Source organism: Dipodomys spectabilis, unplaced genomic scaffold, assembly GCF_019054845.1.
Source record: "Dipodomys spectabilis isolate Male_0828 unplaced genomic scaffold, ASM1905484v1 ptg000089l, whole genome shotgun sequence".
NCBI classification, from domain to species: Eukaryota; Metazoa; Chordata; class Mammalia; order Rodentia; family Heteromyidae; genus Dipodomys; species Dipodomys spectabilis.
The window spans coordinates 10960806-10977174 of record NW_024870766.1 but is presented as its reverse complement, the minus strand read 5'-3'; the positions used below and the strand labels follow the sequence as shown (position 1 = coordinate 10977174).

General features: G+C 39.5%; 1 protein-coding gene across 1 annotated transcript in view; it reads right to left on the bottom strand.

Annotated features, from left to right (window-relative positions):
- The window catches only part of LOC122111798 (pistil-specific extensin-like protein), a 125605-nt gene that overhangs the window by 81950 nt on the left and 27286 nt on the right, over window positions 1-16369 (bottom strand). The window contains exon 2 of the mRNA XM_042684524.1: window positions 14475-14819. Coding sequence (XP_042540458.1) covers window positions 14475-14819 — 345 coding nt within the window. The remainder of the gene's footprint in view (window positions 1-14474; window positions 14820-16369) is intronic.

The following is a 16369-nucleotide window of genomic DNA, read 5'->3' as shown; positions in this document are numbered from 1 at the left end:
ACAGAACCAAAACCAGCAGGTGACCACAGGCCACACATATCATTTTACTGCAAACAAACAAAAAAAGCAAGGTTAATAATTTCATTCTATATAGCTTAATATACAAAAAGATGCTTTGTATGTATAATATGCATTAGTGCAATTTGGTGGTAGCATTGTTTAAAAAGGAAACACACAACCTTGTACAATATTTGTTTTCATAAAGACTAGGAAAGAGGAAGCTGAAATATGGGTGGAAAGATAACCTTTTTAGTAGCATCCCCACAATATTCAAGTACCAAGAAAGAGCTAATCTATGGTTAACAGATTTATGAATGACAGTTACATAATAATTAAGCCCAAATTCTAAAGAAGAGTGGAACTATGAGCAACTAGGTGTCAGAAGGTACTAAAGCCATGGATTCTTCTTTACATGATATGACCAATAATAGGTCTCACCTTTATTTTGTGTGGGAAGCAAACAAGATCAGGTCATCTGACTCCGCTAAATGCTACTGCTTCTTTTCAAATTATACTTGTTCAGTGCTTTCTAGGTGCCAGCCTTTTACATGAATTAACATTTTTAATCCTCATAAGAACCCTTGGAAGCTTTACCAGTAAGAAAATAAGCTTCAAGTCACACAGCTAATAGATTGCAGACGTGGGCTTTGATTCCATACTTTTCATTAACCAGCCAAATTCTGTGACAGAATCAAATCCTCATATCCAGTATCACCCACTTTTTAAGGATTTAACTTCTTCTCTATGCCTGTAGAATAACGTATGCTATATACCTTTCAGAAAAGAAATTTTAAAAAAAATATTCAATTCCCCATGTGTGCTGTGGTTCAGATGAGGAACAAATAGCAAACACATGTGATCATGTTGTAGTCAATACTAGACACAAGAATGGAAGTCTGATGATATTCACAAAGGATCTGAAATCTAGGGTCACTGAAAATTCAGTAGACCTTCGAGTCTTAGCAGGGATCTGCTCTAATTTGGTAAACAGCATGGTAAGGTAACCAAATATTAGATAATGCAGGTTGCCACTGATTCTAGTAATGTACAACCAGCTCCAGAAAAAAGGCATGCCATACAAGATGGAAAGTATGAATGTGGAATGTAAACTAAGGATACCAAGCAAGCAACTAGCAGCTGTATTTTAATTTTGACTTGATCAACCCCTTCTCTTGTCCATTCCAGGGAAGAGCACCCCCACCCATGAGCCCTACTCTGCTTAATACAAAAGGCATAGGAGAAAATAATCTATAGTAATCACACAGATTCCTCCCAGAGTGAAATAGAACCAGGGGAACAAATCACTAGGTCAAACAGGTCTCACGTATATGTATATGATGTATAGCTATACAGATATATATTTATTTATATATGTATATGATCTATATTCACATAGGATAAGTATGTGGTATATACATAAATGTCACATATATATCATACAAATATATACCACATACTTATCCTATGTGAATATATTATTAACTATATATTATATGTAAATAAAGTTACATAACCTATAATTCATATATCTATGATTAATCTATAGATAATTATATAGTGAGAGATTATTATAAATGTATATTTGTTTATAGATTTACATATATTTATAGATAGATAACCAAGTGTTTCTCTGAACTTAGGCTAGGGTGCAGAGTCAACAAAAGGAGAAGATAAATCAGCAAGCCTAGGCAGCATGAATACCCCAGACTTAGAACCCCATATATAACATCAGAATAAAACGTAAGAGACAATCTACACTACTTGTGGAAAAACTCAGATGGAGTAGACCAAATCTAAGGCTGACAGCTCTAAAATGGCCCCTCTGTCATGGTCATTTACACCCAGGGACTCAGCTGGCTTTTAGACACCACACAGACAGGCTATGTCACATTTGATAATTTAAAGAGATGAATGATCTCATCTAATTATCATGCATGGTTTACTTTGTGATGAGTTACCATTCCCCTATGTTTATTTATTACCATTGAGGATTACTATAAATTTTAAACAATTACTCACCAGTAGACCTTTACACCCATGTATCAATCCCTTGGGGACCATGCTGCACATGCACAATGCAACACTGCCTCATGAAAACTAATTCTGATTTCTACATTGATTTGGACAAGAAAATCGTGGGGGGGGGGGGGGAAGCATGCACACGTTTAATTTATAACAATCTGTACAGCACCCTCCTGAGGCTCACATGGATCACTTGTTCAAGTCTCCCAGCATTTTTTTTTTTTTTGGGTCTGGTTGTGGGGCCTGAACTCTGGGCCTGGGTGCTGTCCCTCAGCTCTTGAGCTCAAGGCAAGCACTCTACCACTTGAGCCACAACGCCACTTCTGGCTTTTTTCTTTTTGCTTATATGGTGCTGAGGAATTGAACCCAGGGCCTCAGGCATGCTAGGCAAGCGCTCTACCACTGAGCCACCTTCCCAGCCCACTCTCCCAGCATTTTGGCAGACACAAATGTGAGTCAATTCTAATATAATGTCATATCAAAGGAGAGTTGGTATTTTTGAAGTGGAAAACATCATAGGAATTTTACACTTTCTGTGGCAAATGTCAAAATGAGTGCCAGAAATAGGTGAGGCTCTGGTTCTTGAAAACTTGTTCTTTTAAGGTTAGCATCACATTGTATTGTGAGCCACATACTAATGCGTACCTTCCTCTAAATTGTCTTGTTCTTCTCAAAATTGATTTAAAGTTTGGGGCAGTACTCTTAGATGTTTCATTTCTATCTATTGTATGTAGGGTCTGTGAAAGGCTCAACAAATGTCTGCTAGGCAGTGAAAGGATGGGCTAATCTGAGAAAGACTAATCATCTGTTAGACGGAGCATTAAAACTGGCCATTTGGAGGACGGGGAATGTGGCTTAGTGGTAGAATTCTTGCCTGGCATGTATGAAGCCCTGGGTTCAATTCTTCAGTACCCCATAAACAAAAAAAGCCAGAAGTGGCACTGTGGCTCAAGTGGTAGAGTGCTAGCCTAGAGCAAAAAGAAGCTCAGGGAGAGTGCCCAGGTCCTGAGTTCAAGCACTGGGACTGGCAAAAATAAAAATAAAAATAAAATTGGCCATTTGGGATCTGCCTTTTGCTGATTTCTTTGTTGTTTGACAAAAAAAGGCAACTGGCCACATCTTTGCTATTCTGTACTTGTTCAGTGTGTAGAGTTGTCTGGAATGATTTCTATAAACTTCACAAACACATTGCTTTCTTAACTTTCAAATAATCTGCTTGACACTTCAAACTCATATCTTTGACACTGACAGGCTATCAGTGGCAAAGTTATGACTTTCAAAAATACAATCCATCTCTTGTGGCACACTACACATCCAACAGGTGCTGGTTGAAATATCAAAATTAAACATATTTTCTTCCAGGTCCCTCTTGGACCATCAGCTGTGTCCTTGACCTAGAGATGGACCACATCACCTGCTGCTCTCATGTGCTCTACCTTCCATTGCATCTGACTTCCTTTTTATGATGGAAGATGACACATGCATTAGGGAGAGACATTTTAAGCCTGGCTAAGCATTTGTTCATTTTTTTTCATTCATTTCCATTTGTTCCCTCATGGTCCAAGTGATATATTAGCACAATAATGTAACTCAGTAAGCCACAATCAGCAATTCATGATCTCTTAAAGGCTGAAAAATTACATGTAGTACAAACAATAAAGTATAGCCATTAAATAGTCCTTCATTTGATCTTCATAGAAACACTGATGCAGGATACATTAATATTATCCTTACTCTAACAGACAGGGAAGTTGAGATGTAGTTCTGATCTTCCTTATACTGATCTCTTCTTTTCTCAATCTCATTGACATAGTAAGTAGCCAGCTGAGCTAATGAGACTGCAAACAGCTACAAAGTACATCAGGCCAGTACAGGACTCTAGACTCAACTGCTTATTATTCAGTTTTAGCTTCTAACAAAATTCATGAAAGTCCATTGGACTCTAAATGTTTCCTCATCTATGAAATAGACATAGTAATAAAACTTGCATTATAGAATCTGCTTGATGATGATAGGGATTTAAAAAGATAAAAGGTATTCGTTCACAGCGCCTGATATTTAGAAAGTGCTCCCCAATATCAGGTTGTACTATTATTAATAACTGAAAAACATGTATTAGCCATTACTAATATTCAGAGAATGCAGACACAGACACCAAAATTAGCTCACACATACTGGGAATACTATGGCAGGGAGAAAACAAAGCAGTCACAAAAGGAAATAAATAGCCCACTCTAACTCTTTTCATTTCTTGCCACAAACCACAAGGATGGTTTTTCCACACTGCAATGGTACCATGAGATCAAGATTGATTCCCAGATCTGCTGGCATTTGTGATCCTGACCATTCATTCATTCATCTTGGAAACTCAAAGAACTGCTGTGATGGCGGCTGCCAGTAGTTTCCAAACCTTCAGGAGAACTGAGATGCCTCAGTAAGGGTTGCTCAGAGACATGCTCGGCAGGAATATTTTACCTGTCAGTGGTTTGTGTTTTCAGGCTCATTATTGTGTTTTCTTGACAAGAATCAGTTCAAATTCCAACTACTGAGAACTGAACATGATAAAGGCAATAAATCGCCATTGGTTGCCCAAAAGTAGATGTGTGTGTGTGCCCAAAAGTAGATGTGTGTGTGTGTGTGTGTGTGTGTGTGTGTGTGTGTGTGTGTGTGTGTGTGGTGTAAAATTGACAAAATCAGAAAATATTTTTTTATCTTTGTTTGGTTTTTTGGAGGTTTTACTGTAACATCTTCCATCCACATTAATAAATTTAATGAGATTCTAGACAGCTATGTGTATCTTCAAGGTGGTATCTCTCCTGGGAAAGAAATGAAGGGAAAATTTACAAAACAGAATCAAATATTGATTTGTCCAAAGCAAAAGTAGTAGTTAAAAAAAATTCTACACCATGCATCTCAAAATTCAAATATTAGTAATGTGTGCATGTTACATTATGAATCATGTCATTCTTCTTGAGAATGGAATATGTAGCTTCCAACATTGCTACAAAACATCTTCAGTAAATTGAAATTGTATCTAAACTACATTCCAACCATCTGCTTTAATTCTCAGGGCTCTTTCATATTTCAAAACTTACTTTGTTAGACATTGTTTTTATCCTTGATCTCTTCCTCACTTGCCTCTATCAGAACATCCACCCATCAATCATGACCTTTCTCATTGCTTTTATCTCTGCCACTTGGCCTGCTTCCTCTGATGTCTTCCAATCTGCCCTCTGGTAACAGTTTTTGTCTGTGCAATCTTGTACCTAAAGTGCCTTCTGAGAAACACCTCTTTCTCTATCCAAGATAAAATAGCACTGCTCTTAAACAGTGTAACATTTAATGAGATTAAATCAGTTATGTTGAAGTAGCCTAAGCTCAGTCAACCAGAATTCCTATCAGCAAATCACAACTGCCAGGAGGATAGATGGCCATTTGGCCCATCTTCAGACTGTCAAACTTTCTTCCTTAATAGTCTACCTTTTAGCTTGAGACATTAGACACAACCATTTTCAAAGATGAAATGGAAAATACACAATCCCTCAATATCATTAGCACTAGAAAGAAGATAAAGTCAATTTTCATAGAAAAAAGGAACAAAGTGGCCACCCAAATAAAAGCTAACGCACAGATATGATCCTGATGACAATCTTAACCCTTCTCTGCACTTGCCATATACTTGACCTTAATCCCCATGACTGATCTTGCTTGCAGCTTCAACAGCACTTATTTTTTTTTTTTTTTTTTTTGCTTAAGATACTACTTTGAATCCCAGATGGCTTACTACAACTACTCCTCCTCCTGCTCCTCTTCCTCTTCTTTTTCCTTGTTTTTTAATAGTAGTAGGGTTTAAGCTCAGGGCTATGCATCACTAAGTAGGTACTCTACCACTTTAGCCACACCTCAGTTACTTTAGGTTGTTATTCTTCATACAGGTTTTCTCACATTAGCCCAACGGCGGCCTCCAACCCAGTCTCCTACCTACAGCCTCCCACATAGTTGCTGCTTTAACACCATGCCTGGCTAATTGATGAAGTAGAGTCCATCATAACATTCTGTCCATATATCATCTTGGTCTCTGCCCCCCAAATAGCTGGGAATATAAAAGTTAGCCACTGCAATCAGCCAACTCCACTTTTAAAACTAAAAAATATCAAAGTCCTTCTCCTGTTATTGTTGGAATTTAGTCTGGATCTCTCACTTTCCCCATACTGCCAGATTCCTTGAAAGAATGATCTGAACTTGTCTCCATATTCCCTGTCTTTGACTTCCACTTAAGCCACTGTAACCATACTGCATCCACAACATTACCAATGTCCTCCTCAATGGGGTCATCACGTTCAGGCTCTGCAAAATGAAACTCTAGATGCAGAAACTCAGTGTCTATCATAGTGAATATTAAATAAATGTTAGCTGAAGAATGAGTCAATCCTCTTTCTGGCTTTACAGACACTGCTCTCTGATGTTTCCTCCAAATCCCTTTCAGATACATATTTCTAAGAACCTAACAGACACTGCAAACTCAAAATACCCAAAGGGTGCAACTCTTGCCCCATTTCCAACACCAATCTTGCATTCTTCTTGTGTTCTCAGTCTATAAAGCTTAATTCCTACCTGTGAGAGAGCTTAGTGTCACCTCCAACTCCTCTCTTTCTGATACCCTAACTTTCAATAACCACCCAGGAATTTAATTTTACATTATTTCATATGCACTTCATTTATCACTCCAGCCATTCTTTTCAGCCCTTGAACTTCTCTCCTTCAGTGCATACTAAAATACTCCACTGCTACTCTTCACGTCTGCCATAGATACTGGCCAGCTTGAATCCATCACAGATGAACTATGATTCAAAATCTTCTACTTTTTATTTACAAATTGCAGAGGCAGCAAAGGACGTGGTCTAAACATGCTCTGGTACAGATAAGGGCTCTACCAATTGTTCTTGAGGGGTGAATATTGTCTACCCTCCACTGGGTCATGATACAGAAATTTATGAGCTAGACTCAAGCCACCAGTCCTACTGGCACTTCTTTCTTTTAGGCATGAGGTCCATATCTAACACACAACATACTATGCTTCTTTAGACCAGGCTTATGCAATATGCAGTGTGCCTTCTGCCTGCTCAGACTTCCAAGCAGTGCAAGGCTTCATACTTGACTAGGAGTAGTGAATGTCCCCCAGGCACATTCACCACTTCAATTTGTAGTCTCAGCTTGTGGCTCCGTGCAGTACATAATTTGCACTGAATAATAATATTACATTAATTGCCAGATTCAATTATATTTGATGTTAGAAATATTTGAAGCAAGAGACATTACAAGAGGCAGTGTAAATTAAAACTTTTTTTTTTATTGAGATGTACTATTTACTCAGAGATCTAAATACTCTTAAAAAAAAAAAAAACAACACTCCTCAAAACCCGCCCATCTGTAACATTTCATTTCTTACAATCCAGTGGAAAAAATTTACTAATAAAATTTTGTTCTTGATAATTAACACTTAAGCTTTTAGTAAAATGTTATACTAATATTTCTTATCCAATGAACAATTTCCTCAGGGTATTAATAAAAGCATTTTAATGTCTTTAGTCCCTAGGATGAATTTCCATATCTGAATATTTAAATCTTTAAAAATGACTATTATGCTTAGTGAATAGCATTTCAAGTACAACTAAGCTCACATAGGAAATGAGGGGAAGTATTTATGGGAAATAATCAGTTGTTACCTTTAGCATCCCTAATCTTGAACTTTCTAAATCTGGGGGACTCTTTTCTCTGCCCCTCTCCTCACATCCCTCCTTATACTGTTTAACCATAAGCCCCCGTTGATCACTTTTTAAAAGCAATAGCTTCTCCCAGTGTCCCTGACCCCATTTATTTTATTGAGCTATTCCTCTTTTAACTATCAAGGTAAGGCATTATTGTTTAACCATCCCTTCATACAGTCTGACAGTAAGCATTCTGGAAAAGAACAATTTTATTAGCTATTTCCTATCTTTTCTCTAATTAACCCCCAAAGTATATGGGCAAATGCCAAAAGAAACAATTGTCTAGACACTTTGACATTTTTGATGGAAGTATCAATTATGAGATACAGATTTATCTGTGTATCAAAATCCCTCAACAATTTTCCTTAGAAGAAAAATGCCTACTGGTAGGAGGAAGGCTTCTTAAACACTGAGTGTAGATTTAAATGAGAGAGACTAAATCTAAGGTTATAGGTAACTGGGGAAAACAAACCCAAAATTCCCCATTTGATTTGATGTTCTATGCAAATAACAAATGATGATTAAAACTAAGTATATATTTGTGTGTACATTGGGTGAATATAAAAAGAGGAAAATAAAAATGAGCTATGAGAATATAAGCATAAAGGAACTGTTTTGGGTTTTTTTTTTCCAACACGTTCTGGGAGATCACCACAGTAAAATTTTAGTTAGATGGCAAAATGAACTTAAAGTAGGCAGTAAGGTTATCCCCAAGACTAAAGAATTTAAAACACCCAACACCATCATTTTTGACAGCCATCATTTCTAGTTTAAGTTCTTCCCCCACTTATGATATAGAATTTTAACTAATTTTTTAATCCACTGAGCATATGGTTTAAAAAAAATCAGCAGAAGCAAATGTTAAAATAACATCCAGTCAGAAATATCCCACATTCATATTCAAAAAGAACTTCAAATACTGCTTTATATATAACACCCTGATTCTGAAATTTTGGAATTAAAAATAAAAGTGTGCTAGTATGTTGAGACCAGAAGGTCAAGCTTTCCCTTGTTTGCAATGTTGTTGAATCTGTGCAAATAAATGACAAAATTTGAAAGTGGCGATTTTTAAGTTGCTAGTAGTCATTGATTCTTGTATACTGAATTACTTACCGTAAGAGAGACATAAGGTCTAGTAAGGGCTACCTGCATGTTTATATTATGCACATATCTTTCATTCCCAAAATATCATCCCACAAAAATGTAGTTAACAAATTTCAAATAGTATGAAATGTGAATACAAAAATAAAATTGCTTAGTCAACAAAGCACTTAATAGGGGCCCAAGATTTTAAGTACAGTGGTTTCTTTGTTGTAATTGTTTGGTTTCAAAGACTGGCATGAGATCCTGAAAGTCTTCTTTGGTTGCTCATCCATGTTAACAAGGTCTGTAACAGACTTAAGATTTTCACGTTGTTTTCGTGTATAGTTTCTCCTTGGCATTCAACAACCTGCTCTTAAGTGTTAGCATTAGATAAACACATTGAGGGCGATATAAGCCTGGCAGGCCATCGTCGATTGATAGAAATCTTGTAGCATACTATCTATGAATAAACTTACCTTACAAAGGTCTTTTTTTTTTTTAACCCTAGCAAACCATTTGGAGTTTTTGAAAATGCATGTATACATTTACATGTGCGTATTTACTTGAACTAAATATTACCTAAGTAAAAGACTATAATTATATAAACAAGACAAAAAATTTAATTGCAATAGCATTCTTGTGGGCACTCAGAAAAAGTGGTTAATGGGTCGTGTTTACTACTTTTCACTCCAAAGTGCTATCAGCTTTTCGGAATTGACACTGAAGTCAATCACCTTTTTCTTTCAACACTATAAGCAATCTGACAGCACCATTTGCATGTTAGAGCACACAGAAACATAAATCTATAAGATACATTGTAGCCGCTAAGGCCCAGTTCTAGTAATTGGGAGGGCATCTTGATGACCTGGGAGCCCTTGTCACTTTGCTGTGGGCAGTCCATAAAAGAAAAGACTGGCTGACAGTGACATAACACCCCATGCAAACTCAAGCTTTTTGTAAATTCAGAGCGGGTACAATAAAATAGTTAGTTCTCCATTGTAAACAGCTAATGTGGTTTGTGAATATAACCTCAGATCATTATTTTAACATTAATGATGGGAGGCTGTTACTTTAAGATAATTAAATGTTACTCTTTAAACTACTGAGAAATTCGGATCCTTCTCAAAATTTTCACATTAGAAAGAGCATAGGACTACACAGCTAAAGCACTGAAGTAAATCAATGAGTTGTGTGATTTGCGAAAATCTATCTCATTCTATACACTTAAATTTCCAGCTTAAAATTGCAAATAAATTTGACAATACCTAGTAGGAAACGGATTAAGAATAAAAAATTACTTTCATGGAAATTTTCATATACAACATTAAAACCTAAGGATAAGAAGACAAAAGTATATATTTTATAAAATGATACTTATATTAAATATAAAACATATACATGAAATAATGTAGTTTGTTGTGAGCACAATTCTAAAAATTACTCTTAAACATGCCTAAATGAATTGTCATTTCTTGTTAATATATACTCAGTAAAGCAAACACTAAACTTGAATACAACACATATTTTACATGTTTTTATATTCTTGAAAAAATAATGTGAAAGCCCAGGAGATTTTGAATGCTGAGAAATGATGAAGAGATGTCTATATAGCCAGGCTTCTCTGAAGAAAGATAGTGGGTTTTAACTGTTTGCAAAATGAACCACCTGCTTTATATTCTTGATTTATGTGTTATTAAATTACAATTAGTGGAGACAATGGGGAAAAAAGAGATAATGGAGGTCTATTTTATCTCCTCTTGAAGTACCAAAGCAGCTTAGATTCTTCATTCTTTCTGGAATGTCTTTTTGGATTCTACCAATGCTAGCAATGCAAATACCTACATCCACATTGAGGTATAACAATGTTAAATTTAACATTATGTATCTATTTATATGAAAAACACAAATTTACACTTGCTTATTTTAAGCATACACCTACAGAATAATAAATGTCACATGGTTAAGCTGATAAAAAACAAAGTAAAGAAAGATCTGAACAATGGAATAATATTTGGTGTTAAGTGTTTTACTTTCTACTTAATACTTTATCTTGTATTTTACCACAGGGCATATTTCCTAGTTTATATAAATGTACCAGAAATTCCTAAGCTTGTGAAGATAACCATACCACTTTCAAATAATAGAATAGAGAGAGATATCCATGCCAATGTCAGAACACACAGAGACTTATTTTCTGCAGTACAATAGAACTAATAATAGAAAAAAGTATATAGTAAGTATTCTTCAAAATTCTGTTCTGATAGTTTGTACTGATTTCTTGCATGTAATTATAAATCTTAGTTATATATTTACACTATTATAAGTTTGTATTAAATTCCATATATATTTAATGAATCTTTCAGTCAGCTATTGTGGACTGATTGGCTTTTTCATGTCACTGATTAAAAAGTTTAATATGAAAAATAAACCTGCAATGCTTAAAAAAAAAGCCTAGACTTAAGAATAGATTCTAAAATTAAAAACAAATTAACATTAACATACTGGTTATCATATGTGTATTCCTTAATTTCAAATGTGATATATTTTAACATATGTGCCAACAAGTGATTTCTAGAAAAAGAGAGCTGCCTTTTTGAAGCTGTTTGTAAATATGACATATAGACTATAATACAGAAATGACATACCTTGCATTTAAAAATAAAACAATAAGCATGAAAAGAAGGCACTTGCCACCATACCCTGTATTCCTTTCACACCTTTCTGTGACAAATATTTTTTATAAGAAACATCTAACTGAGAGAAAGAATTATATCAAAAGTCCTTTGTCTGAAAAAAAAAATCCTGTTATATTAGTATTAATTCTTAGAATAGTTTAATTTCTATTTTAATCCAAAAGAATATGCTAAATCAGAATGTGTATTAAACTAGAGAGAACAAAAGATTAAGTATTTAGAATGATACATTACTTTAAAAAATAAAACAAGATCATACTACCCTTTACTGGAGGGAAAAAAAAGTACTTTCATTAGTATTTGTAATTCAGATCCAACTCCAATTAGTACCTAATTGATCTATGTTTGTGGTATGTTCTTCCTCTTCTGCTAATAAAATTCCTCACATTACTTTTTCTCTGAAAAGTAAAATTGCAAAGAAAAACGTGGGGGGGACTTACTAATGTTTTCTAAGGAAACCTATGTATAGAAGCATAATTTGCCTTTAGTCAGTGGCACAATCCACTAAGTTTTTATAAATTTGATTTTTTTTCCAGAATGCATGAGATTTTTCCCAATAAACAATGCCTATGAAATGTTTTCATGAATTTTTTTTAAAAATGCAACATCTTGGCACACTTAATACCACATTTATTTAAAATTTCACTAATTTTACTTCAAAATCTACAAATATTAATTTATCATTACTCATCTCTTAATGAGATTAGGTTAATAACTTTCCAACAAATAAATGCAGATATAGTATTCTTCTAAATGTACAATAAATATTGCCCACCAGACACTGGCCTATGCCAAAAAATCCATCAAGTTCTTTTTAGTAAATTAATGAATGGATCATGTAATTTAGGGGGGAAAACAAACAATTCTATAACTTAAAAAAAATCAAGTCCTTTCAAAGAAAACAAATTGTGAAACTGTGGTGTCCTAATTCCTCTTTTAGGCCACTAAATGTATTCCCTTTCTAGACCTTAGTAAGTTTCTGATCATGGAAATTGAGTAACTTTGATTGGGAAAGGCTTTCATTACACACAGGTCTTTACAATATAAATTTTAACATTAATATTTAACCATAATATATACAGGGATAATAAGCTTCATTTTGTTCTGTTTGAAAGGTCATAGTTTTCCCTGATGATACATGGTCCCCAAATGACAGGAATAATGGCAAACTGTCAGTTGCAAACAATTTCAAAATGCGTACTCCGGACACATCTAGAATGTGACCGATTTAAAAGCCACTACTCATTTGACACAAAACGCAAGCGACTCACCGAGTTCTCACTTAACAGGCCAGACTACTGGATGACTAAACGCTATCAATCAATAAAAGTGTAATTGCTTAATAACTGCTTTTGAAGCATCTTAAGGAATTTCCTAACACTTTGTATGCTTAAAAATAACCCGTTGGAACATCTTCCCAATTAAAAGAGGATCTACAGATGGCATTTACCCTTTCCTTTCACAACAGAAAAAGATCTGCAATCATTTTTATGGAAGATTATCAAAAGAGAGGAATTACTATAAATCAATGGATATATATATATATATATATATATATATATATATTCTATACTCTCCAGGTGAAACCATGCAGTGCCAGATTCTTGCACTGACACCTGAGGTAATAAATATTTTAAACTGAATCTCAACAGCTTCAGGTTTCAGACTGTAAGGACGTTCTGTTAGGAAACATTCCCCCCCCCCCCCCCAAAAAAAAAAAGAAAAAAAGCCTCCAGTTTACAACATTCAGTCAACAAAGGAGAGCGGATAATTCCCAGCAGGGAAAATACCGGGAAGGCTACCTTAGGCTTTGTTTTTGTTATGTAAAATGCATTAAAGTGACTCATCCATTTAGGATTATCCACTCTCAGAAGCTTTAAAGTACCTTCAAGAACCAAACTAAAGGTTTTCCCAGAATGCCTGATGAGCTATTCCGTGCATTAAAAAAAAAAGTATACATTTATGTGTGCCACTGACTCTGCTACCTTATTGCAGCCTAAGAAAGGATAGGATTGTACTGTTTCTTTCCTTTCTTGCGTGTGACTGACTACAGCTACCTTTCAACACTATTTTCAGAATAGCAACGAGGGTTGTTTTTAATTTTAAAAGTTATTTTAGAGGTGTTAAAAATAAGGGGGAAACGACAGCGGACGGTAGAAACAGTCCTTTCCTCAAAGAATAGGGGTTCTACTCATTCTCAGAGTAGGTAGCTCGTTTGGTAGGCACTTAAAAGCTTCAAGAACAAAAAGGTTAAGAGAGGTCCTGGCGGCCCCAGGACCTGCGAGCCCGGGTGGACAGCACGCTCAGCTGCGCGAAGCCACCTCGCCTCTAACCTGAAACGATGTCCAAGGCGCCCAGTAATCGGGGATCTAGGTGAGTTTGGCCACTCCAGCAATTAGCTAGCATCCTAGAGGCCAAGTGCACAAGAAGCCCACGCTGCACGGGCAAGCCTGAAATGAACTACGGTTGGTCCAACACCCGACTAAAGCACAACTTTTATTAAACTAGGTGCGCCAAGGAAACTTTCCCCCTCACCCCCTCCAAGTCCAGTTAAAACTCGTGAGCTTGGAGAATCCTGTTAGGGACCCGATGGGTTGAGAAAGCCATGAGGGGGTCGACGGACGTTTCGCGGGACAGCCGGGACTCGGCTCCCGGCTCCGCGGAGGCTCCGACACGCCGCTTCCCAGCGCGTTCCAGCCGCGAGCCGCGCGCAGCGCTCAACCCGCTCCTCCCCGGCTGCCCGGGCTCCCAGCCCGGCTCTCCGGCCGCTAGCTCCCCACCCCCATGGCAAGAACCACCCCCGCCAACTCCCGGAGCCGATCCCCGCCTGCGACTCCCCGGGCATCCCTCGCCGTCCCTCGGCCCTCGCTCCCCGCCCAGCCCGGCCAGACCCAGCCCTCCGACTTACGTGACGGCCGAAGGGAAGGGCTCCTCGGACGAGGGGCCGATCAGCGAAGATTGGAAAAGTGTCAGAGTCAAGGCCAGCAGGCAGCCAGCAGCCATGTTCGCGATCGAAGCTCAATTCCCCTCCTTCGCCGATCGGGGGGGACCGGCGCGGGGCTGGGACCCGAGCGGGGCTGGCAGCGGCGGCAGCGGGTGGAGGACCCCGGAGCGCTCGGTGCCCGGAGATCGCCGGCGTCCGGAGCGCTGTCTGGCGCGCGGGGGGCCGAGGCGTGGAGGGGCGCGGGGTGTGGGCGGGGAGCGGCGTGGGCGAACGGCGGAGACCGGGCAGGGGCGGTGGCGGGCGGACCCTCTAAAGCGTCTCGGCTCCTCCTCGCCACGGCTGCCTCGCCTGCCTCGCCTCGGCCGCCATCAAGGGCGACTTTGGAAACGGACCTCGGCGAGGCTGCCGGCGACCGTGCGCCCTCGCTCTCCCTTCCCTGTTTCCTCCCTGATTTATTCCCCTGATCGCCGAGGCGAAGGAGGAGGCGGGCGCGGGGGCGGAGGAGGGGTGACGGCGCTGGGAGGGGAGGGGGGGGAGATGCAGGAATGGGGAACGGCTGGGAGCGAGACTTGTGGCAGCGAGGGAGAAAGAGAGAGGGGAAAGGCTCCGTCTGGCTTCTCCCGGCCAGTCGGAGGGAGGTGGCTGGGGGTGGGCAGCGGGAGGGCTGGGCGTCAGCGCGGTCGGGCGGGGACGGGCCGGGAACAACCCTCCATACAAGGCAGAAAGGAACTCCCAAAGTCGGCGTGGGTTTGCTCCCGCCGCCCCGCGAGCGGAGGGGGAGCTGACCCCGCCCCGCCTGGCTCCCCGGGGGGACAAGCAGCCGCCCGGAGGGCGTCCGCAGGCTGCACAGGCTCTAGCTGAGTACTTGGCTGGAGTCTGGGGGGGGGGGGGGGGGGGGGGGAGGAAGGCGGAGGGGGAGGGGGGTCCGGGGGGAGGGAAGGGGCATTCTTGCACAACTGGGCAGCGTTTCCCCCAACAGCCTCCTCTCAGAAGCAGAATTCACCGCCTGCCTAGGACTCATAAAATGATCTGATAAGGCATGCAAGAGTGGTTTGTGTTGCATTTTAAACCGCTCATGACTCTGCCAGGTGGCACTATTTTCCTGGGTGAGCCAGAGGTTAGAACCTTTGGCAGGACTGGGTACTAATGATGCCAGCGGCCCCACGCCCAGGTACGACTTGATTCGGTTACCAGGCAAGAATAGAGCCTCAGGGACTGGGCTGGAGACAGATAGAGAAGGAACTGATGCTTGTCCTGCCATTAGGTAAAATCGAAGGGTGGAGGATCGAATTCTTTATCCAGGGTACCCATTATTGTGGGTCTCCCTCCAAAACGCTCCAGTCGCCCTGCCTTGGCTACTGGGCTGCTTTCCCTGACAAGATTGTCGCACAGTGAATTGACTTTGCTAATGGGAAGGCAGATAAAGGGTAAGCATTAAAACAGGTGGCACTCCGAGAACTGTGGAGGAGGGAGGAGGAGGAGGAGGAGGAGGTCGTGAGGAATTGCCCCCGAGGGTTGCATTTACCTCCAACCGCAGGAGAAGCAGGGACTAGGCACGTGCAGGCCTTCCAAAAAGGAAAAAGGGTTTTTAGGCCCTTTGCCCGGTACTAGCGGCCTCCGCAGAGGGCCTGGTGGATCTCCCTTCGCACTTTACATCCTTAGGCGAGCATTTGAGAACCCATGAAGTGCAGGTAACACAATTCACGATGGAGAGGGAGGGAGACGGGGCGGGGGGACGTCCTCACATGAAAATACGAAACCTAAAATCAGTAATTATTGGTGTGACTGTACGATTTTTAATTAGCCCTTCCTCAGTTCCAGGAAAAGCTTATAAAGGGATAAAGACCCTTATTAATTAG